This window comes from Pezoporus flaviventris, unplaced genomic scaffold (assembly GCF_033815535.1).
Source record: "Pezoporus flaviventris isolate CSIRO_AGI_PZ_B2104156 unplaced genomic scaffold, CSIRO_AGI_Pfla_v1 ptg000509l, whole genome shotgun sequence".
Taxonomy (NCBI): Eukaryota; Metazoa; Chordata; class Aves; order Psittaciformes; family Psittacidae; genus Pezoporus; species Pezoporus flaviventris.
This window is the reverse complement of record NW_026893056.1, coordinates 13,728-36,500: the sequence shown is the minus strand read 5'-3', so window position 1 is coordinate 36,500 and position 22,773 is coordinate 13,728. Positions and strand designations below refer to the sequence as shown.

General features: G+C 59.9%; 1 protein-coding gene across 3 annotated transcripts; it reads left to right on the top strand.

Annotated features, from left to right (window-relative positions):
- The first annotated feature begins 391 nt into the window (after nt 1-391).
- On the top strand, nt 392-14,795 carry LOC133263872 (post-GPI attachment to proteins factor 2-like). 3 transcript variants are annotated; one of them, XM_061443719.1, is made up of 5 exons: nt 394-602; nt 2,207-2,459; nt 4,766-4,860; nt 13,560-13,668; nt 13,790-14,053. In XM_061443719.1, the coding sequence occupies exons 1-5, from the start codon at nt 438-440 to the stop codon at nt 13,918-13,920; spliced, it is 753 nt and encodes a 250-aa protein (XP_061299703.1). In that variant the 5' UTR covers nt 394-437; the 3' UTR covers nt 13,921-14,053. The 3 variants fall into 3 exon arrangements, with proteins under 3 accessions (XP_061299700.1, XP_061299703.1, XP_061299701.1); XM_061443717.1 differs by having other exon boundaries at nt 395-602; nt 4,766-4,872; XM_061443716.1 differs by lacking the exon at nt 4,766-4,860 and having other exon boundaries at nt 392-602; nt 13,790-14,795.
- Nucleotides 14,796-22,773: the final 7,978 nt, after the last annotated feature.

Here is a 22,773-nt window from a genome sequence, read left to right as displayed (position 1 = left end):
AATCCCCATCAAGCTCTGCTCTAGAGCGGGGCTGGGGCAGCCTGGAGAAGAGAAGGCTCCTGAAGGGGAGACCTGAGAGCAGCTCCAGTGCCTGAAGGGGCTGCAGGAAAGCTGGAGAGGGGCTTGGGACAAGGGATGTAGGGCCAGGCCAAGGGGAATGGCTTTAACCTGCCCGAGGGGAGACTGAGCTGAGCTCTTAGGCAGAAGCTCTTCCCTGTGAGGGTGCTGAGGCGCTGGCACAGGGTGCCCAGAGAAGCTGTGGCTGCCCCATCCCTGGCAGTGCTCAAGGCCAGGTTGGACACAGGGGCTTGGAGCAAGCTGCTCTATGGAAGGGGTCCCTGTCCGGGGCAGGGGTTGGAGCTGGAGGAGCTTTAAGGTCCCTTCAGCCCAACCCCTTCTATGATCCCTCTGGTTGGTTCATTTCCAGGCCCATCAAGATGCTGCAGGTGCCACTGCCCCTGGACCGCGATGGGATCCTCTTCCGGCTCCGCTTCACCACGCTGGCTCTGGCGACTGTGTTCTGCCCCCTCTTTGGGTTCCTGTTCTGTGTCATCTGGTCTCTGCTCTTCCATTTTCGGGAGACGACAGCGACTCACTGCGGGGTAAGTGAGTCCTTACCCGGATGGGGCCGAGTCCTCGCGCTGCGCTGGGACAGCCGGGGCTGGCAGCGCTCCTCTCTCCTCCTCTGCTTTCCCACCACAGGTGCTACAGGGTCTTCAAGAAGCCGCTTTATTTTGGTGTGTTTGTAGTGCTTTGGGTCTGGCAGCTGAGGTTTTGGCTTTATAAAGGGGCTTAGGGGGTGCAGCCTGGTGTCTGCTGGGCACAGTGGTGGTGGGGGCGAGGAGTAAAAGTGATGAAGCTGCAGACAGACCCAGTGTCCTGAGGAGGGGTTAGCCCAGCTTTCGGAGAAGGAATTGCTGCCCCTCAGATCTGCTGGAGCTCATCAGCGGAGTCACAAGCACGTACCTGGGGAGTGCAGCTTGAGAGGGACCGCCTGGGTTTCCAGAAGGGATGGGATCAGGTTCCTCCTCAGCACAGCGGTGGATGAACAGCTGGTTACAAGCTGAAACAGGGGGCAGGAGTCCTTGTCACACTACAGGAGGTGACCCCAGGGCTTTATGGGGTCTGTGTTCCTCCTACATAGTGGGGTGACACAGGCTGATGGTGATCATAGAATGGTTTGAGTTGGAAAGGACCTTAAGATCATCCAGTTGAAAGCCCCCGATGCTGAGTTCCTAAAGCAGGGATGGTGAGACAGGCTGCTGTGGGGGTGATGGAGCAGGGAAGCACCAGGGCCGTTTGGCTGGAGATTTGGAGCCGTGAGTAATGTGCCCACCCAGTGTGTGGTTCTGTGCCCCCCTCACAACTCAGCTTGTTGGGCAGGGCGAGGAGGAGGCTCAGAGGTGTTCTGCAGCTCCTATTCCATGGTGGCGAAGTGAGGGATCTCCAGCTCTGCATGGGAAGAGGTGGTGGGAAGAGAGCAGGGAGGGGGGGTACCGAGGTGTGGTTGCTTGGAGAGGGCAGGGATTCAGTGCTCACCCTCTGCCAGTATGAGGAAGTACAGGGCAGGGGAGGGAGGTGGCAGGTTCTGCTTGAGGAACCAGCTCCCGTTGGATGACTGGAGAGCAGCTCCTGTGGGGAACACCTTTCTGCAGGACACGGGGGTGCACGGTTCTGCCTGGGCTCCTCGCTGGCCGCTCTTTGCTGCTGGTGTCAGTTCTCTCCCCAAACTTTTGAGTCAGAGAACATGTGGAAGACTACGACTGAGCAAAGGGAAGGCATAAAGATCAATTATAAAGCTAAGAAACACAAGAAGACCCTGAGAGGGGCACCCCAGCACCCAGGGACTGTCCCAGCAGGGCTGGGGGCTGAACCAAGCCTCCTGCCATGTTGCATTCCCTAGCTTTGAAATGGGAATAAACTTAGGGAAAAAAAGCTGCACCAGGGCAGGTTTAGATGGAGCTGAGGAACAATTCCTGCCCCAGAGGGTGCTCAGGCATTGGAACAGGCTGCCCAGGGCAGGGCTGCAGGCACCGGCCCTGCGAGGGTTCACACCCCGTGGAGACGAGGCCTCAGTGCCATGGGGCAGTGGTGGCCTTGGGGCAAGATGGTCCTGAAGCTCCTTCCCACCCTGGTTGATGCCGTGGCTCCATGGCAGCAGGATGCAAACCTGTGTCCCTCCCCACGAGCTCTGTGTCTCCTGCAGGTCCCCAACTACCTGCCCTCCATCAGCGCGGCCATCGGAGGCGAGACCCCGCAGCGCTACGTCTGGCGCCTCTGCATCGGCCTGCACTCGGCCCCCCGCTTCCTGGTGGCCATCGCCTACTGGAACCACTACCAGAGCTGCCACTGCTCCCACCCGCGCTACCTGCGCCTCTGCCACTGCAACCTGCTGCTGAACCTGCTCGAGAACTTCGCCCTCCTCATCCTCACCTACGTGTCCTCCTCTGAGAACTATGGTAGGAGTCACCTCCAGCCTCTGAGCAGGGGCTGCCGCGGCTCTGCAGAGCTCTGCTTCACCCAGCAGGGACAGGGCAAGTTCAGCTTAGAGATGAGGAAGAAGTTTTTTACTGTGAGGGTGCTGAGGCACTGGAATGGGTTGCCCAGGGAAGCTGTGAATGCTCCATCCCTGGCAGTGCTCAAGGCCAGGTTGGACAGAGCCTTGGGTGCCATGGTTTAGTGTGGGGTGTTCATGCCAATGGCAGGGGGTTGGAACTGGATGATCTTAAGGTCCTTTCCAACCCTAACTATTCTATAATTCTGTAACTCACACAAGTACTTTGGAAGTGGTCAGTTTGGAGGAAAAACGGCTAAGAAGAGAAGAAATTGTATTAAGGTTAGTATTTTTAGAGCAAAGTTGTGTCATAATGTGCCAATAGCCGTGCTCTTCCCAAAGTTCTCACCAATTTTTGTGTCAAGCCTAAGCTCAGACTTAAGTGCTTGGCTCCTGCTTGTGCACCAAGGCTGTGCTTAACGTGTCCCACCACAGGTGAGGTTAGTACTGCCCCTGCTCCGCTGTTCAGCTGTGATTCTGGCTCTGAGCTGGCTTCCAGTCCATGCTCTGCATTTTAAATACTGTCTCCCCACCTAAAGTGGGTAAAACTTCCTGTGTTGACCTGAAAACAAAATCAGCATTTTCCAGGTGAAGTGTCTGTGTGAAATATGGTCACCACGGGCTGGGAAATGCTCTTCTCCCACCTGGTCTCATCGGAAGTGAGTTTTAAGTGCTGGTGATGATATCCAGCTGCTGTTCAACCCTGACATCTGGAGGAGGCACCAGGGATTGACTGGAGAGGGCTCAAACCCATGAGCCAGCAAGGTGGTGCTGTTGCAGCAGAAACAGTGCATGTTTGGGGACTTGCGGGCAAGGGAGCTCTGTGCTGGGCTGTCCCTGTGCACCACTTGATGATGTTAATGGATACTGGGTCTGGCTGTGGGACCACACTGCAGGGTGTAGTCATGAAATCTCCCAAAGAGGCCAGGGCAGAGCTCCAAGAAGAGGGTTTGGAGCTCAAGAGGGGACATTGACAGAAGAAGGTTTGCTGCCTCCAGCAGTGGAGGTGGGAATGCACCTGATGCTGTACTGAGAGTAGCACAGAGTGGTTTGGGTTGGAAGGGACCTTAAAGCTCCTCCAGTTCCAACCCCTGCTGTGGGCAGGGACACCTTCCTCTAGAGCAGCTTGCTCCAAGCCCCTTCCAATCCATTTCCCTTGGCTTGTCCCTACAGGCCCTTGTCCAAAGCCCCTCTCCAGCTTTCCTGCAGCTCCTTTAGGCCCTGGAACTGCTCTAAGGTCACACTGGAGCCTTCTCCAGGCTGAACAAAAGCCACATGGAGAGCTGAGCTTAACCTAGTTTTCCCAGATCTGTATTAAAACACCAGTCTCATGTCTGGAGGATAAGTTTCAACTCTTGGCTTATGTGCCAGGATGAGACCGGGCTCGGGTTAGTCATCTCTGCAGGGACTGGCTCACATCTTCACCTCTAACAGTTGCCTTTCCCATTGCTCCTCATGGCGTTTCCCTTCCTCTGGAATCAGGGGAGATCGTTTCTTACATTCAGGTGGTTGGGAATTCAGCCTGAGGTTCAGTTCCTGGAGAACAGGCAGAACATTCTTAAATAGAGCACACATGTGAAAACAGCTCACCTGAAGTGGCATGGGTTTGTGTGGGGCTTTTGGGAGCTCCTGCTGCCTTTCCAGCCTGAGCCTGTGTCTGCGCCATGCAGTGATGCAGAAGGCAGCCCCAAGGCTGATGGGGAGGCTGATGACAGCTCCTAATAGCCCGTGGATAACGAAGGAGGCCAGAAGATGGCCCTTCCTGGGTCTTGGACTTGCTCACTCTGCAAACCCCCCTCCCTGCCTCAGTTCCCCATCCCTAGAGCAGTAGTGCTGATGCTGAGCTGCTTTGGCAGCTGCCTGAGTATACAACAGTGTGAAGCAGTGGAGACCAGGTGCCAGAGCATGAAAACACCCTCCTGGCACCTTTGGGATAAGTGTGATAGCAACACACATCCCACTCCAGCCCCAGGATTCCAGGGGTGCAATTCACAAGCTGCTTTGTCCCTAAATTCCCTTTTCCCTCCTCTGCTGTTCCTACCTTCTGCACAGACCCAGGTCCTGGGCCACAGCATCTCCTGGGTGTTGGAGCTGCCAGCAGGACCATGTCCTGCAGAAGGCAGAGGATCCCTCGCCCTCCCAACGCCTACCCCGTGCCCCCCTTGTGCTGCTCTCAGATTTAACAGGAAAGCTCTTGTCTTGTTGGTGCAGCAATCCATGAAAACGCCTTCATCGTGTTCATCACCTCAGCTCTGGGCCACATGCTGCTGACCTGCATCCTCTGGAGGATGACGAAGAAGCACACAGTAAGTCCCGAGGTACAGACACTTTCCTTCTTCTCTCAGTGCTGGGTGCTGAGGGGGCTTTGGCTGGTGGTGGGGGGTCTGACTGTTGCTTGGTTGTGAAATAGTCATGGAATCATGGAACGGTTTGGGTTGGAAAGGACCCCAAGGTCACCCAGCTCCAACCCCTGCCACAGGCAGGGACCCCTTCCATAGAGCAGCTTGCTCCAAGCCCCTGTGTCCAACCTGGCCTTGAGCACTGCCAGGGATGGGGCAGCCACAGCTTCTCTGGGCACCCTGTGCCAGCGCCTCAGCACCCTCCCAGGGAAGAGCTTCTGCCTAAGAGCTCAGCTCAGTCTCCCCTCGGGCAGATTAAAGCCATTTAAGGTTAAAGGCCCTTGTCCAAGCCCTTCTCCAGGTTTTCTGTAACTCTTTTATGCACTGGAAGACTTAGAACAACTGTGACTGGATGCTGAAGGAGTTGCCACCACCATGTGCAGCTGGGAAGCATGGTCACCAAAACTCAAGGGTTCACCAAAACAAAGTGGGAGGAATCTTTTGATTTCCTATTTTCTGGTTTTCACTTGAAAACCTCTTCATCAGTGTCCCCATGGGCTGCGTTTCCTGACCCTCCTTCCCTGAGGATGCCTGTTTCTGGGCTGAAATCAGCTTCTCTGCACTGGGGAACTGGAACCTGCTGCTCCTGCAAACCAGGAGCAGCGGGAAGCACTGGTTGTGTTACCCCCTTTCCTGCAGGAATCACTGCACTGTACAGGCTGCTGCAGGCCCTGCTCCCTGCAAGGCTCAGGGACTCACTGGTCAGGAGCTTCTTATGCCATTCATGGATGCACCTCTGGTGCTGAGCTGCTTCGCAGTGAGTGCTGGACCCTGCACACCAGCACCGCTGCAGGGCAGGATGTGCAGCTTTGGAACCGTGTGTGTGAAAGCTGCTGCCGCATGTGTCTGCCTCAGCTTTGCCGGGGTCTCTGGGCTCCTTGGACCTCCCTCCCTTATTTCCCCCCCTTGGGGATATGTCTCACCCAGCTCATCCCCAGCCTGACCCTCCCATCCCATGGGGAGTGGTCCCTCCGGCTCCCTGCACTGCATTGCCCCAGGAAGCTGATTGCTTTGCAAAGCACAGACCTCCAGGGGAAGCTTCCAGAGGTGTGTGCCCACACCCCGGAGAGCTGGTGAGGGCTGGGAGCTGCTAAGGGACAGGGGCTGCTGTGCCTGGGATCTGCTCAGGCAGTGACACAGGGTGAGTGCCTCAGCGCGGCTCCCGCTCCATCGCGCTGTTTATTGGCCCCTTCCGGCAATTCACGGAGCCCATCCCCTCGCTGCCTTGTGCCAGGGCTGGAAAAGCAGCTTCCAGCAGTTGTTTGCCTGCGAGATTCCCTATGAAAGGGATTTTGGAGATCCTGGGGTTCCCCTCTTGCTGGGAAGTGATCTCTTGTCTCTGGTGATACGGCGGTAACGGGAGCTCGCTCCTTGGCAGCTTTCCTACAGCTTCCTTTATTTATCCCATCTCTTGGCTTGTGTTCTGGCTTTGGTTTGGGGTGTTTTCTGTACAGAGCTCCCAGCCCTGCATCTCCTGAGCAGGCACTGCACCACTGCTGGCTGTAGCACTGCAGCAATCCCATGAGCTTTGGTGGCAGCAGCAGCACTAATCCTGCTGTCTGTCTCCCAGAAATCATGCTGGTGCTGAGCTGGGCATGGTGGCAGTTGCCTGGGTTGAGCTTGAAGCCTGTGGACGCTGATGGTGATGGGTCTGTGTTGCTGTGTGGAGCAGGGGACTGATGACAGCCCTGACCCACCACAACACTGCAGCTGGAGGGTTGGGGCGGAGAGTGAGCAGCCTCCCTCCACGTGTCTGGCTTTTCTCTCCTGGTAATTCAGAGAGCCATGCACTGGTTTGTGTTGGAAAGGAGCTTAAAGCTCCTCCAGCTCCAACCTCTGCCACGGGCAGGGACCCCTTCCATAGAGCAGCTTGCTCCAAGCCCCTGTGTCCAACCTGGCCTTGAACACTGCCAGGGATGGGGCAGCCACAGCTTCTCTGGGCACCCTGTGCCAGCGCCTCAGCACCCTCCCAGGGAGGAGCTTCTGCCTAAGAGCTCAGCTCAGTCTCCCCTGTTTCAGTTTGAACCCATTCCCCTTGTCCTATGCCTGCATCCCTTGTAGGGATGGATTCAGGTGGGTTCCTCCCAGGTTCATGCCAGGAGCAAAGTCCCGCTGGTGGTGGTGTGACCCGGGGAGCTCTGCCACCATCTGGCAGCACTTCTGCCTGCAGGATGCCCTCTGCCATGTCACCCACTGTGCCTGATTCATTACTGCTCCCAAGGAGAAGGGGGAAGCAGGCAGGAGGTGCTGGCAGGGCTGCCCAGAGCCCATCCTGTGTTTCTTTGGGACCAAGGCTGGTCCATGGATCTGCTGTGTAGTGGTGGCCCTGTTGGGGCTCTGTGTGTGCAGCCTGCACCCACAAAGCCTATGGGCTCGGTGTCACTGGGTGCTGTCACCAGGGCTCTCTGCACCCGCTGGCACTGAGCAGCCTGTGCATCTCCTGCTCCTGTGCTGGTGGGTGGCTTGTGTTGACCTTGGGTTACCAAACCACAGCACCTCCAGCCCTGCGCTGCAGTGAGCACAGTGGCAGCTTGTCCTTGTTAATCCTGCAGGGCTTGAGCTCTGCTGGGGCATCCCCATGTCCTGGTGCATGGGCCCAAGCCCAGCAAAGGAGCATTTCCTCCTTCTGAGGATGCATTGACCATGGCACATCCCTGGGTGGAAGGGCAGGACGGCACAGTGATGTCCTGGGAGCACGTCACCACCCTGCATGGGGCCACCACTGAGCATGGCTTCCTCTTTTCTTCTTGGGTGCTGAGGCGCTGGCACAGGGTGCCCAGAGAAGCTGTGGCTGCCCCATCCCTGGCAGTGCTCAAGGCCAGGTTGGACACAGGGGCTTGGAGCAAGCTGCTCTATGGAAGGGGTCCCTGCCCGTGGCAGGGCTTGGAGCTGGAGGAGCTTTAAGCTCCCTTCATCCCAAACCAGGCTGGGATTCTTGGACAGCCCCTGCTGATGGAGGGGAGGTGCCTGCAGGGCTGCGTGGTCCCCACGAGCTGGGTGCCTCCCTGCAGAGAGCTGTGACCCGTTTGGGGCCAGCCCTGCCCCAGCTCCCCACAGGGCTGTGTCAGCAGATGGAGCTGTCACCCAGGGCACCACACGCGGGTGACGGCTGAGTTCCTCCAAGCACAGCTGGTGGTGGCCTGGCTGTGGTCAGGCCCACAGATTGGATGTGTGGGCATGAAGCAGACCAAGGGCTTGACACATCAGTGGGCCCCCAGCCGCAGGTGGCATCCTCTGATAAGCGGGTGCTCGTCCTTATCACCGCTCTGCAGATGTGCCTCACCCCTGCAGCGCTGTCCCGTGGTGGGTGAGCTGGGCTGCTGCCGTGAATCATTCTCACGGGACCGCGGCTCAGAGGGAGAGGAGGAGGAGTCTGCCCAGAGAAGCTGTGGCTGCCCCATCCCTGGCAGTGCTCAAGGCCAGGTTGGACACAGGGGCTTGGAGCAAGCTGCTCTATGGAAGGGGTCCCTGCCCGTGGCAGGGGTTGGAGCTGGAGGAGCTTTAAGGTCCCTTCATCCCAAACCGTTCCAGGATTCTAAGGTCTCCAGGGTCTTATCCCGCTGTTGGGGTTTCTCAGGCTGCTCACTCACTTCCCAGGGCTCTGTGAGGCCACCACTGGGCTCAGGTTGGCAGAGGGGGGGTGCTGAGGCCATCACAGGCCCGGTGCCACCATCAGCACCACCACATCCTCCTCACCCTGAGCCGGGCGGCCGGTGGGAAGTGCTGGTAGGCAGTGCCGGCCTCGGCAGGAGCAGGGAGAAGTTGGGCAGCTCGTGCTGAGCTGCCAGGCTGGGGGCTCGTGGTGCTGCTCGAGGACAGGGTCTGGCAGGTCAGGGCGGCTCAAGGGCAGATTTGGGCTCTGTTTGTGTCGGTTCTGAGCTTCGCTCCCCCAGCCCTGGAGCCGGCCCTGGCAGCAGGGGATGGGTGAGGAGCATGACCCTGTCCTGTGCTGTCCCGTCCTTCCCTCCTCCTCAGCAGAGGGTACCGGGAGACGGAGCCACTCAGGGTGCCCAGAGGGGTTCGGGTTCTCCAGGACCAACCCTGGGACCATCTCCAGGACCAAGTCCGTGCAGGAGCCCCCGTCCTTCCTCCTGCTCCAGCCGAGCAGGGCTGAGGCTCTGGTCCCAGCCCCTCAGTGCAGTTTCCAGCAGTGCTGCTGGAGGGTGCGGGACAGGAATCGGTCTTGCAAAAGCCTCGGTGCTGGGGCTGGTGTCGCAAGTGCCTCTGTGCGAGGGCAGGAGGGTGCTGAGGAACCGGGCCGAGATGGGGAAGTGCAGGCGGGTTCCAGCTGCAGGGTGGCAAATGGTGAGAGAAGGGAAGATGAAGCTGTGCAGGAGGGGAGGCGGGAGGAAGGCTCCGAGGAGGAGGGGAAGGAAGGGGAGAGCTGGGGGAGAAGGGGAACTGGAGGCAGAGAGAGGGCAGCTCTGGGCTGGAGGCAGCAGCCGGGGCCTCGGTGCCTGCCAGGGCTGGTGTGGGGTTGTCCTCTCTGGGGCCATGGGCTGCTCCCCCCTCACACCCCTCCTGCCCCAGCTGCCTCCTGAGGGCACGGAGGGCGCAGCGGAGCAGAGCGGTTTCACTTCTGGTTTGCAGCCGTGTTTGCCCCTGGCCCAGCCCCGCTGTCCTGTGGGGCTGAGGGACGCGTGTGCATGGGCCGGCTGCTGCAGCCCCCAGTGCAGCCGGGTCCTGCTGGGCTTGTCCTGCAGCAGGCACAGAGGCAGCGGTGCCGCTTGGTGTGAGCCCAGCCCCCTGCTCGCTGCGCTGCTGCTCCTGCCCCTCAGTGCTGGTTAAGGCAGTTCTGGGGTCCCCTTGTGCTGCTTGTCCCCTGGAAGGGAAGGTCCAGGAACAGAGCCAGCCCTTGGGAGCAGCCCGGAGAGCATGGCTGATGCGTTTGGGATTAGTATAGAATAGATTGTGTACAACCCGGTGCGGTGCTCTTATGACCCAGTGCAGTGCAGCGCTCTATGACCTGGTCCAGTGCGGTGCTCTATTGCTCTATGACCCGGTGAAGTGCAGTGCAGTGCTCTATCGCTCTGTGACCCGGTGCAGTGCAGTGCTCTATCGCTCTGTGACCCTGTGCAGTGCTCTATCGCTCTATGACCCGGTGAAGTGCAGTGCAGTGCTCTATCGCTCTGTGACCCGGTGCAGTGCAGTGCTCTATCGCTCTGTGACCCTGTGCAGTGCAGTGCTCTATCGCTCTGTGACCCTGTGCAGTGCTCTATCGCTCTATGACCCCGTGCAGTGCAGTGCTCTATCACTCTATGACCCGGTGCAGTGCAGTGCTCTATCACTCTATGACCCGGTGCAGTGCAGTGCTCTATCGCTCTATGACCCTGTGCAGTGCAGTGCTGCGCTCTATCGCTCTGTGACCCTGTGCAGTGCTCTATCACTCTATGACCCCGTGCAGTGCAGTGCTCTGCTCTATTGCTCCATGACCCGGTGCAGTGCAGTGCTCTATCACTCTATGACCCGGTGCAGTGCAGTGCTCTATCGCTCTATGACCCGGTGCAGTGCAGTGCTCTATCACTCTATGACCCGGTGCAGTGCAGTGCTCTATCGCTCTATGACCCTGTGCAGTGCAGTACTCTATCGCTCTGTGACCCTGTGCAGTGCAGTGCTCTATTGCTCCATGACCCGGTGCAGTGCAGTGCTCTATCGTTCTATGACCCCGTGCAGTGCTCCATCGCTCTATGAAACGGTGCAGTGCAGTGCAGTGCTCTATCGCTCTATGACCCGGTGCAGTGCAGTGCTCTATCGCTCTATGACCCAGTGCAGTGCAGTGCTCTATCACTCTATGACCCAGTGCAGTGCAGTGCTCTATCACTCTATGGCCCGGTGCAGTGCAGTGCTCTATCACTCTATGACCTGGTGCAGTGCAGTGCTCTATCACTCTATGACCTGGTGCAGTGCAGTGCTCTATCACTCTATGACCCGGTGCAGTGCAGTGCAGTGCTCTATCACTCTATGGCCCGGTGCAGTGCAGTGCTCTATCACTCTATGACCCGGTGCAGTGCAGTGCTCTATCACTCTATGACCCGGTGCAGTGCAGTGCTCTATCACTCTATGACCCAGTGCAGTGCAGTGCTCTATCACTCTATGACCTGGTGCAGTGCAGTACTCTATTGCTCTGTGACCCGGTGCAGTGCAGTGCAGTACTCTATTGCTCTGTGACCCGGTGCAGTGCAGTGCAGTGCAGTGCTCTATCGCTCTGTGACCCCATGCAGTGCTGAGTCGCGGTGCAGCGGAGCTGCTGCTCCCTTGCTGCTGGCAGGAGCCGCTCTCCGGGCGCCGCCGTTTCCGCAGCCGCCACGCGCGGGCTCTTTGTGACCCGCTTCCGCTCTCAAGCTCGCAGCGCCCCAGCCCCCACCCGGGCCCGGCAGCGCCCAGCGAGCATCAGCGCTTCCAGGTGCTGGGGTTGGCAGTGCTGCGGGGGCAGGGGAACGGCCGGGTTTGGGGTGCAGGGACCTTGGAGCACATCTGGCCCCAACCCCTGCCACGGGCAGGGACCCCTTCCATAGAGCAGCTTGCTCCAAGCCCCTGTGTCCAACCTGGCCTTGAGCACTGCCAGGGATGGGGCAGCCACAGCTTCTCTGGGCACCCTGTGCCAGCGCCTCAGCACCCTCCCAGGGAAGAGCTTCTGCCTAAGAGCTCAGCTCAGTCTCCCCTCGGGCAGGTTCAAGCCATTCCCCTTGGCCTGTCCCTACATCCCTTGTCCCAAGCCCCTCTCCAGCTTTCCTGCAGCCCCTTCAGGCACTGGAGCTGCTCTCAGGTCTCCCCTTCAGGAGCCTTCTCTTCTCCAGGCTGCCCCAGCCCAGCTCTCTCAGCCTGGCTCCAGAGCAGAGCTGCTCCAGCCCTCGCAGCAGCTCCGTGGCCTCCTCTGGCCTCACTCCAACAGCTCCACATCCCTCTTGTGTTGGTGCCCCAGGGCTGGATCAGGGCTGCAGGGGGTTAGAAAGGGATGCCCCAGGAGCTGTCAGAGGTCATCAGCCGGAGCAGGAAGGGACCTGCCCTGCCCATGTCCCAGCTGGTGAAGGTGCCTGGGGCTGCCCTGCCCCTCTGGGTTTTCCTCCTGCGTGGCCCGGTTCCTCTCTCAGGCTGGTCTGAGCTTTCTGGGGCAATGGAAAGTGTGATGGGGCGAGGTGAATTTTCCTCCTGCTCACCAGCCCCTGCAGACAGATGGGGCTGTCTCGTGTGGAAACATCAGCGAGGGGGAAATCCCCCTCCCACCCAGGAGCAGGAATAACAGCCCCGATATGGCCCTGAGCCCTTGTTTCCAGCCCCCCTGCCCCAGCGCTTGGTGTCCCTGCACTGGGGTCTCCCCTGCATCCCCCTCCATGTCCGGAAGCGTTTGGGTCTCCTCTGCCCCTGGGGCTCCCTGCTCACCCCAGGGCTTTGGGTTTCATTATCCATGGTGGGTGATGGAAGAGTGGGAGGGGACTGAACCCACAGCCCCCAGCTTTGGGGGTGCTGGGCCACGTGTGGACGGGGCAGTGGGTTTGGGGACCCACCATGCAGGCAGGGGCCAGTCTCTGCCAGCCCAGCCCTGCTGTGTGATGGGGGGCTCTGGAGCAGCCCCGTGCCCTGCACCCCTCGCTGTGCTGCGGGAGGTGGTGCCGGGGCAGGATGGGGCCCCGGTGCCAGGGCGCCCGCCTCGTGCAGCGCCCGCCCCAGCTGCAGCTCTTGATGTGGTTTCCTGCTCCCTGGGGCCGGTGAATTCCCACAGAGCCCCGTGGAGGAGCCACCTGCAGCGCAGACCCTGTGGTGGAGCCCTGGGCACCAGCACGGAGAGCAGCATCCACAGGGAGCTGGGCAGGCTGAGAGCTGGGACCATGGGAATCTCATGGAGCCCAAGCAGGCCAAGGGCAAGGCCCTGCCCTGGTCGGGGCAACCCCAGCACAAAGCCAGGCTGGGGATGATGGGATGGAGCCTGAGGAGGACTTGGGGTGCTGGGTGAGGAGAAGCTCCTCATGACTCGGCTCCAGTGTGCACTTGAGCCCAGACCCCCCCGTGTGCTGGGTGCACCCCCAGAGCGTGAGCAGCAGCTCAGGGAGGGGATCCTGACCCTCTGCTGTGTGAAGGGGAGACCTGAGAGCAGCTCCAGTGCCTAAAGGGGCTGCAGGGAAGCTGGAGAGGGGCTTGGAACAAGGGATGTAGGGACAGGCCAAGGGGAATGGCTTGAACCTGCCCGAGGGGAGACTGAGCTGAGCTCTTAGGCAGAAGCTCTTCCCTGGGAGGGTGCTGAGGCGCTGGCACAGGGTGCCCAGAGAAGCTGTGGCTGCCCCATCCCTGGCAGTGCTCAAGGCCAGGTTGGACACAGGGGCTTGGAGCAAGCTGCTCTATGGAAGGGGTCCCTGCCCGGGGCAGGGGTTGGAGCTGGAGGAGCTTTGAGGTCCCTTCGACCCAAATCTCTCTGTGATTCCATGTTTCTATGCTGTGGAGCTCCTGATGCCTTCCCGTGCCCTGCTGGGGCCAGGACAGAGCTTTTCTGGAGGCAGGGGTGGCTTCTCCACTATCCGCTGAGGCACCTGTGGCCTCGGTGTATGTTCGCATGCTGGGGCAGGCGCTGGGACCCGGCCAGGGACCTGACCCATCTCTTTGTCCCCTGCCAGGAGCGCAAGTCCTACAAGTGGAAGCAACTTCTCTTCTTCTTCACCTTCATCACGTTTGCATTTGCTGTGTGTGTCTACTTCCACCACAACTGGTACTGCGGCCCCGGAGGTGAGGGCACGGGGACGGGGCTGGGGTGGTGCCCACAGGAGAGCAGCCCTGGGTACCCCCTGCCCGTGGGGCAGCTCTGCCCGCAGGCTGCCCTCCCTCACGTGCTGTGCTTCCTCCCCAGTGTACACCATCTTCGCCTTCCTGGAGTACCTGGTTGTGCTCTCCAACATGGCCTTCCACATGACTGCCTTCTGGGACTTCGGCAACAAGGAGCTGGTGGTGAGCTCGCTGCTGGAGGACAAGCACTTCTAGCAGGCTGGGGGGGCAGAGCCCCTTCCTTCTGTTGTCCCCAGGCTGGGGCCAGGATGTTTGCTGTGGAGCTGCCACAAGGATTGTTCCGGGGTCCTGGGCCCCACAAGTGTCTGCACATGGTCCCTGGCTGCGCCTGGAGCAGAGCTGGGGACTCTTGCTGGGGACCCCCGAGGTGATACCCCCTGTCCTGGCTCCCTGCTGGCTACTGGGATGGGCAGGAGGATGGAGGTGGGAACCTGCTCCCTGCTTCTTTGGAGGGTGCCGTGGGCAGAGCGGGGTTCTGCTCCCAGGGACACGGGGACCAGCCTGGCCCTGCCTTGGCTGCGTGGCCTCGGTTCCTCCTCCAGCCTTGGGCAAGCTCCTCAAAAGGAGCTGGTGACTTTTCGGACCTCGAAGCTTAAGGCAGCCTCGGGAGAAGGACTTGGTGCCCCTGCACCTCCGGCTGCAGCCTCCGAATGGGGCAGTGCACAGCCTTGACCTGTTGGGAAGCTGTTGTGCAGGGCTGGGACAGAGCTGGCCCCATGCTGGGGCTGGGCCCGGGCCCAGCTTCTTCCCAAGCCTGGGGTGAGCACAGGATCCATGCTGGGCGCTGCTCTCCATCCCCATGCTGGTGGTGCTGGGAGGAGGGTGCTGGCCCATGCACAGACTGCACAGGGGCAGAGCAGGAGAGCACCAGTGTGGGACATGGGGCACAGGAGACCCCGAGAGCTCCCACACTGCCCCTGCCTGTGCCAGAAGCCCCCTCCAGCGAGCAGGGTGCTGGGCTCCGGTGCAAGCACAGGAGCGTGGGCTGGTGCTGGAGGGGCTCTGTGAGCTCCCACTGCTTCCCCTGTCCTCTAGGGCTTGAGATGGGACGTGCTGGGCTTCAGTGGTGCTGCTGCCCGGGAGGAGGGTGCTGGTGGGCCCTGGGTGCTGTGGGGGCCGGCACAGGGACGGTGCCACTGTCTGGGTGGGTGCTGCCAGTGTCCCCCTGCTCCTCTGCTGCTCCTGGAGCTGCACTGCTGGAAGCCGGCGCGGCAGCGCTGGAGCTGCTGCTCTGGCTCCCAGGGGCTGTGGCATAGGGGGAATCCGCCACATCCTGCACCGGGAGGCTCCGGGGAGCTGGTGCTGTGCTGGAGAGGTGGCACAGGGCTGGCTCCTGCAGGGATGCAGGCAGGGGCCCAGGGCTGAGCCTGCCCGCAGCAGGAGCTTGGGGAGCTTGGGGAGCCCGGTGTGTGCAGAGCTCAGCCCACCCGTGCTGCATCGTGAAGGTCCCTGGAGCGCCCTTCATGAGCCACCACCAGCGCTCCCTTGGGATGTCCCAGTGCTCATCCCTGAGCTCCTGGGGCTTGGCCAGAGCCTCCTCCAGCAGGAAAGAGCTGCGGTGCCCTGTGGTGCTGTGCCTGGTGCCCTGTGGTGCTGTGCTTGGTGCCCTGTGGTGCTGTGCCTGGTGCCCTGTGGTGCTGTGCTTGGTGCCTATGGCTGCGGTGCCCTGTGGTGCTGTGCTTGGTGCCCTGTGGTGTTGTGCTTGGTGCCCAGGGCTGCTCTGGCACGTGTCTTGCTGTGTGGGTCCCACCATGTGGGTCAGGTCCATGCACCCCTGGTGCGTGCCTGGGGGTGCTGCCCGCGCTGGGGCTGTCGCTGAAATAAAGCACTGAGGAGTTTGAGAGCTCTGCCAGACCTTGTGTGGTGCCCACAGCCCGACCAGGACCCCGGGCTGGGTGCAGGAGGTGGACCAGGAGGGATGGGGCTGGGTGCAGGATGTGGACCAGGAGGGATGGGGCTGGGTGCAGGATGTGGACCAGGAGGGATGGGGCTGGGTGCAGGATGTGGACCACGAGGGATGGGGCTGGGTGCAGGATGTGGACCACGAGGGATGGGGCTGGGTGCAGGATGTGGACCACGAGGGATGGGGCTGGGTGCAGGAGGTGGACCACGAGGGATGGGGCTGGGTGCAGGATGTGGACCACGAGGGATGGAGCTGGGTGCAGGATGTGGACCACGAGGGATGGGGCTGGGTGCAGGAGGTGGACCAGGAGGGATGGGGCTGGGTGCAGGAGGTGGACCAGGAGGGATGGGGCTGGGTGCAGGATGTGGACCACGAGGGATGGGGCTGGGTGCAGGAGGTGGACCAGGAGGGATGGGGCTGGGTGCAGGATGTGGACCACGAGGGATGGGGCTGGGTGCAGGAGGTGGATCAGTGGATGTGGGATGTGGACCCTGGGGGCTGGGGTGTGGGACATGAACCCACCGGAGTATTGGGATGCAGGACGTGGATGCTGGGGCTGGGGTGCAGGATGAAGGGTGCAGATCGCGGGTGCTGGGGTGCAGGATGTGTCCCTGGGCGCTGGGTGAGGCCGGGGCTGGAGCCGGGCGGTGGCGGCGCTGGAGGGGCCGAGTCCATCCCCAGCAGCGGCTCCGCTCGCACTCGGCTGCTGCGGGGCCGGGGCCAGGGGAGCAGAGCCCGGGGCAGGAGCAATGGGGTGGGCGCAGCCGGGTGCGGGGCACGGTGCTGGGTGCTCGGGAGCTGCCAGGGCCTCGGGGTCGCTCTGCCCCCCCGCTGGAGGCTCCTGTGGGGCCCTGACCTCACTGCGGCTGGGAGAGGAGCAGCCGTGACCTCATCCCGCAGCAGCGCAGCCAAGGCAGGGCTGGTCCCGCTGCCCCTCGCGGCACCCCCCCGCGGTACCCCCCGGGTGGCTCCGCAGCCCTGCTGCTGCCCGGGGATGGGGTCTGGCACGGGGGCGTCCCTGGGGGCATCCCTGGGCATGGGGCATCCCTGGGGACATCCCTGGGCATGGGGACATCCCTGGGCATGGGGGCATCCCTGGGCATGGGGGCATCCCTGGGGACATCCCTGGGCATGGGGACATCCCTGGGGACATCCCTGGGCATGGGGGCATCCCTGGGCATGGGGACATCCCTGGGCATGGGGGCATCCGTGGGGACATCCCTGGGCAAGGGGATGTCCCCGCTGTGGCACTCCCGGCACCCCGAGGGTCCTGTACTGCCCCTGCAGCCCCCGGCTGTGGGACTCGCAGCTCTTCCTATGGGAGCTGATGGTGTGACCCTGCCCCTTGGGTGCTGGTGCCCCCACCTGCAGCCGCGGGACCCTCATAGCACAGGCCAGATGAACATGGATGAAGGTCGGATCCTGCTGCTGCGGTGGGAGCGGGATCCCAAGGAAGGAGCCGGGTTCAGTGCAGCCGGGACCCAGGAGCCCACCAGGGAGGAGCTGGAGTCACACCGGGTCATGGGCTCCTAGGTGGGGGTCCAGGGGGGGCCGTGCTTTGCACTGGGCCCTGTGGGGCTGCAGAAAGACAGGGCTGTGGGATCGGGATGGGGATGGGACATGGGGACGGGATGGGGATGGGACATGGACATGAGGATGGGACATGGGGACGGGGTGGGGATGGGACATGGGGACGGGGTGGGGATGGGATGGGGATGGGACATGGGGATGGGGTGGGGATGGGACATGGGGACGGGGTGGGGATGGGACATGGACATGAGGATGGGACATGGGGACGGGGTGGGGATGGGGTGGGGATGGGACATGGGGATGGGGTGGGGATGGGACATGGGGATGGGGTGGGGATGGGATGGGGACGGGACATGGGGATGGGGTGGGGATGGGATGGGGATGGGACATGGGGATGGGGTGGGGATGGGGTGGGGATGGGACATGGGGATGGGGTGGGGATGGGATGGGGACGGGACATGGGGATGGGGTGGGGATGGGATGGGGATGGGACATGGGGATGGGGTGGGGATGGGATGGGGATGGGACATGGCCGGAGTCTCCCGGCCCCGCAGCCGCAGCACCCACGCAGCCCCACAGGGAACAAAGACCCAACTTGTGGCGGGCACCGGGCTCGGCCCCTGCTGCAGGAAGGCCCCGGGGCCGGACAAGGGGCCCGTGTGTGGCAGTGGGGACCCTGCCAGGACCCTGCCGGGGCCGGACACTGCCAGCACGTGCCAGCGCCACGGGGCTGGAGGGGACGGGAGCGCGGCTGAACGGCTGCTGCCATAGAGCTGCTGCCATAGAGCTGTCACCATAGAGCTGTCACCATAGAGCTGTCACCATAGAGCTGTCACCATAGAGCTGCTGCCATAGAGCTGTCACCATAGAGCTGTCACCATAGAGCTGTCACCATAGAGCTGCTGCCATAGAGCTGCTGCCATAGAGCTGTCACCATAGAGCTGTCACCATAGAGCTGCTGCCATAGAGCTGTCACCATAGAGCTGTCACCATAGAGCTGCTGCCATAGAGCTGCTGCCATAGAGCTGTCACCATAGAGCTGTCACCATAGAGCTGTCACCATAGAGCTGCTGCCATAGAGCTGTCACCATAGAGCTGTCACCATAGAGCTGTCACCATAGAGCTGTCACCATAGAGCTGCTGCCATAGAGCTGTCACCATAGAGCTGCTGCCATAGAGCTGCTGCCATAGAGCTGTCACCATAGAGCTGTCACCATAGAGCTGTCACCATAGAGCTGCTGCCATAGAGCTGTCACCATAGAGCTGCTGCCATAGAGCTGCTGCCATAGAGCTGTCACCATAGAGCTGCTGCCATAGAGCTGTCACCATAGAGCTGCTGCCATAGAGCTGCTGCCATAGAGCTGTCACCATAGAGCTGCTGCCATAGAGCTGCTGCCATAGAGCTGTCACCATAGAGCTGTCACCATAGAGCTGTCACCATAGAGCTGCTGCCATAGAGCTGTCACCATAGAGCTGCTGCCATAGAGCTGTCACCATAGAGCTGTCACCATAGAGCTGCTGCCATAGAGCTGTCACCATAGAGCTGTCACCATAGAGCTGCTGCCATAGAGCTGCTGCCATAGAGCTGTCACCATAGAGCTGTCACCATAGAGCTGCTGCCATAGAGCTGTCACCATAGAGCTGCTGCCATAGAGCTGCTGCCATAGAGCTGTCACCATAGAGCTGTCACCATAGAGCTGCTGCCATAGAGCTGCTGCCATAGAGCTGTCACCATAGAGCTGTCACCATAGAGCTGCTGCCATAGAGCTGTCACCATAGAGCTGCTGCCATAGAGCTGCTGCCATAGAGCTGTCACCATAGAGCTGCTGCCATAGAGCTGCTGCCATAGAGCTGTCACCATAGAGCTGCTGCCATAGAGCTGCTGCCATAGAGCTGTCACCATAGAGCTGTCACCATAGAGCTGCTGCCATAGAGCTGTCACCATAGAGCTGCTGCCATAGAGCTGTCACCATAGAGCTGTCACCATAGAGCTGCTGCCATAGAGCTGCTGCCATAGAGCTGTCACCATAGAGCTGTCACCATAGAGCTGCTGCCATAGAGCTGCTGCCATAGAGCTGTCACCATAGAGCTGTCACCATAGAGCTGCTGCCATAGAGCTGTCACCATAGAGCTGCTGCCATAGAGCTGCTGCCATAGAGCTGTCACCATAGAGCTGTCACCATAGAGCTGTCACCATAGAGCTGCTGCCATAGAGCTGCTGCCATAGAGCTGTCACCATAGAGCTGTCACCATAGAGCTGTCACCATAGAGCTGCTGCCATAGAGCTGTCACCATAGAGCTGCTGCCATAGAGCTGTCACCATAGAGCTGTCACCATAGAGCTGCTGCCATAGAGCTGCTGCCATAAGAGCTGTCACCATAGAGCTGTCACCATAGAGCTGCTGCCATAGAGCTGTCACATAGAGCTGCTGCCATAGAGCTGTCACCATAGAGCTGTCACCATAGAGCTGCTGCCATAGAGCTGTCACCATAGAGCTGCTGCCATAGAGCTGCTGCCATAGAGCTGTCACCATAGAGCTGTCACCATAGAGCTGTCACCATAGAGCTGCTGCCATAGAGCTGCACCATAGAGCTGCTGCCATAGAGCTGTCACCATAGAGCTGTCACCATAGAGCTGCTGCCATAGAGCTGCTGCCATAGAGCTGTCACCATAGAGCTGTCACCATAGAGCTGTCACCATAGAGCTGCTGCCATAGAGCTGCTGCCATAGAGCTGTCACCATAGAGCTGTCACCATAGAGCTGCTGCCATAGAGCTGTCACCATAGAGCTGCTGCCATAGAGCTGCTGCCATAGAGCTGTCACCATAGAGCTGCTGCCATAGAGCTGCTGCCATAGAGCTGTCACCATAGAGCTGGCACCATAGAGCTGCTGCCATAGAGCTGTCACCATAGAGCTGCTGCCATAGAGCTGATCACCATAGAGCTGTCACCATAGAGCTGTCACCATAGAGCTGCTGCCATAGAGCTGTCACCATAGAGCTGCTGCCATAGAGCTGTCACCATAGAGCTGTCACCATAGAGCTGCTGCCATAGAGCTGCTGCCATAGAGCTGTCACCATAGAGCTGTCACCATAGAGCTGTCACCATAGAGCTGCTGCCATAGAGCTGCTGCCATAGAGCTGTCACCATAGAGCTGCTGCCATAGAGCTGTCACCATAGAGCTGTCACCATAGAGCTGCTGCCATAGAGCTGCTGCCATAGAGCTGTCACCATAGAGCTGTCGCCATAGAGCTGTCACCATAGAGCTGCTGCCATAGAGCTGTCACCATAGAGCTGTCGCCATAGAGCTGTCACCATAGAGCTGCTGCCATAGAGCTGCTGCCATAGAGCTGTCACCATAGAGCTGCTGCCATAGAGCTGCTGCCATAGAGCTGCTGCCATAGAGCTGTCACCATAGAGCTGTCACCATAGAGCTGCTGCCATAGAGCTGTCACCATAGAGCTGCTGCCATAGAGCTGTCACCATAGAGCTGTCACCATAGAGCTGCTGCCATAGAGCTGTCACCATAGAGCTGCTGCCATAGAGCTGCTGCCATAGAGCTGTCACCATAGAGCTGTCACCATAGAGCTGTCACCATAGAGCTGTCACCATAGAGCTGCTGCCATAGAGCTGTCACCATAGAGCTGTCGCCATAGAGCTGTCACCATAGAGCTGCTGCCATAGAGCTGCTGCCATAGAGCTGTCACCATAGAGCTGCTGCCATAGAGCTGTCACCATAGAGCTGTCACCATAGAGCTGCTGCCATAGAGCTGTCACCATAGAGCTGCTGCCATAGAGCTGTCACCATAGAGCTGTCACCATAGAGCTGCTGCCATAGAGCTGCTGCCATAGAGCTGTCACCATAGAGCTGTCACCATAGAGCTGCTGCCATAGAGCTGCTGCCATAGAGCTGTCACCATAGAGCTGTCACCATAGAGCTGTCACCATAGAGCTGCCGCCATAGAGCTGCTGCCATAGAGCTGTCACCATAGAGCTGCTGCCATAGAGCTGCTGCCATAGAGCTGTCACCATAGAGCTGCTGCCATAGAGCTGCTGCCATAGAGCTGTCACCATAGAGCTGTCACCATAGAGCTGTCACCATAGAGCTGCTGCCATAGAGCTGCTGCCATAGAGCTGTCACCATAGAGCTGTCACCATAGAGCTGCTGCCATAGAGCTGTCACCATAGAGCTGTCACCATAGAGCTGCTGCCATAGAGCTGTCACCATAGAGCTGCTGCCATAGAGCTGCTGCCATAGAGCTGTCACCATAGAGCTGCTGCCATAGAGCTGTCACCATAGAGCTGTCACCATAGAGCTGCTGCCATAGAGCTGCTGCCATAGAGCTGTCACCATAGAGCTGTCACCATAGAGCTGCTGCCATAGAGCTGCTGCCATAGAGCTGTCACCATAGAGCTGTCACCATAGAGCTGCTGCCATAGAGCTGTCACCATAGAGCTGTCACCATAGAGCTGTCGCCATAGAGCTGTCACCATAGAGCTGCTGCCATAGAGCTGCTGCCATAGAGCTGTCACCATAGAGCTGCTGCCATAGAGCTGTCACCATAGAGCTGTCACCATAGAGCTGTCACCATAGAGCTGTCACCATAGAGCTGCTGCCATAGAGCTGCTGCCATAGAGCTGTCACCATAGAGCTGTCACCATAGAGCTGCTGCCATAGAGCTGTCACCATAGAGCTGTCACCATAGAGCTGCTGCCATAGAGCTGCTGCCATAGAGCTGTCACCATAGAGCTGTCACCATAGAGCTGTCACCATAGAGCTGTCACCATAGAGCTGTCACCATAGAGCTGTCACCATAGAGCTGCTGCCATAGAGCTGTCACCATAGAGCTGCTGCCATAGAGCTGCTGCCATAGAGCTGTCACCATAGAGCTGTCACCATAGAGCTGTCACCATAGAGCTGCTGCCATAGAGCTGTCACCATAGAGCTGCTGCCATAGAGCTGCTGCCATAGAGCTGTCACCATAGAGCTGCTGCCATAGAGCTGTCACCATAGAGCTGCTGCCATAGAGCTGCTGCCATAGAGCTGTCACCATAGAGCTGCTGCCATAGAGCTGCTGCCATAGAGCTGTCACCATAGAGCTGTCACCATAGAGCTGTCACCATAGAGCTGCTGCCATAGAGCTGTCACCATAGAGCTGCTGCCATAGAGCTGTCACCATAGAGCTGTCACCATAGAGCTGCTGCCATAGAGCTGCTGCCATAGAGCTGTCACCATAGAGCTGTCACCATAGAGCTGCTGCCATAGAGCTGCTGCCATAGAGCTGTCACCATAGAGCTGTCACCATAGAGCTGCTGCCATAGAGCTGTCACCATAGAGCTGCTGCCATAGAGCTGCTGCCATAGAGCTGTCACCATAGAGCTGTCACCATAGAGCTGCTGCCATAGAGCTGCTGCCATAGAGCTGTCACCATAGAGCTGTCACCATAGAGCTGCTGCCATAGAGCTGTCACCATAGAGCTGCTGCCATAGAGCTGCTGCCATAGAGCTGTCACCATAGAGCTGCTGCCATAGAGCTGCTGCCATAGAGCTGTCACCATAGAGCTGCTGCCATAGAGCTGCTGCCATAGAGCTGTCACCATAGAGCTGTCACCATAG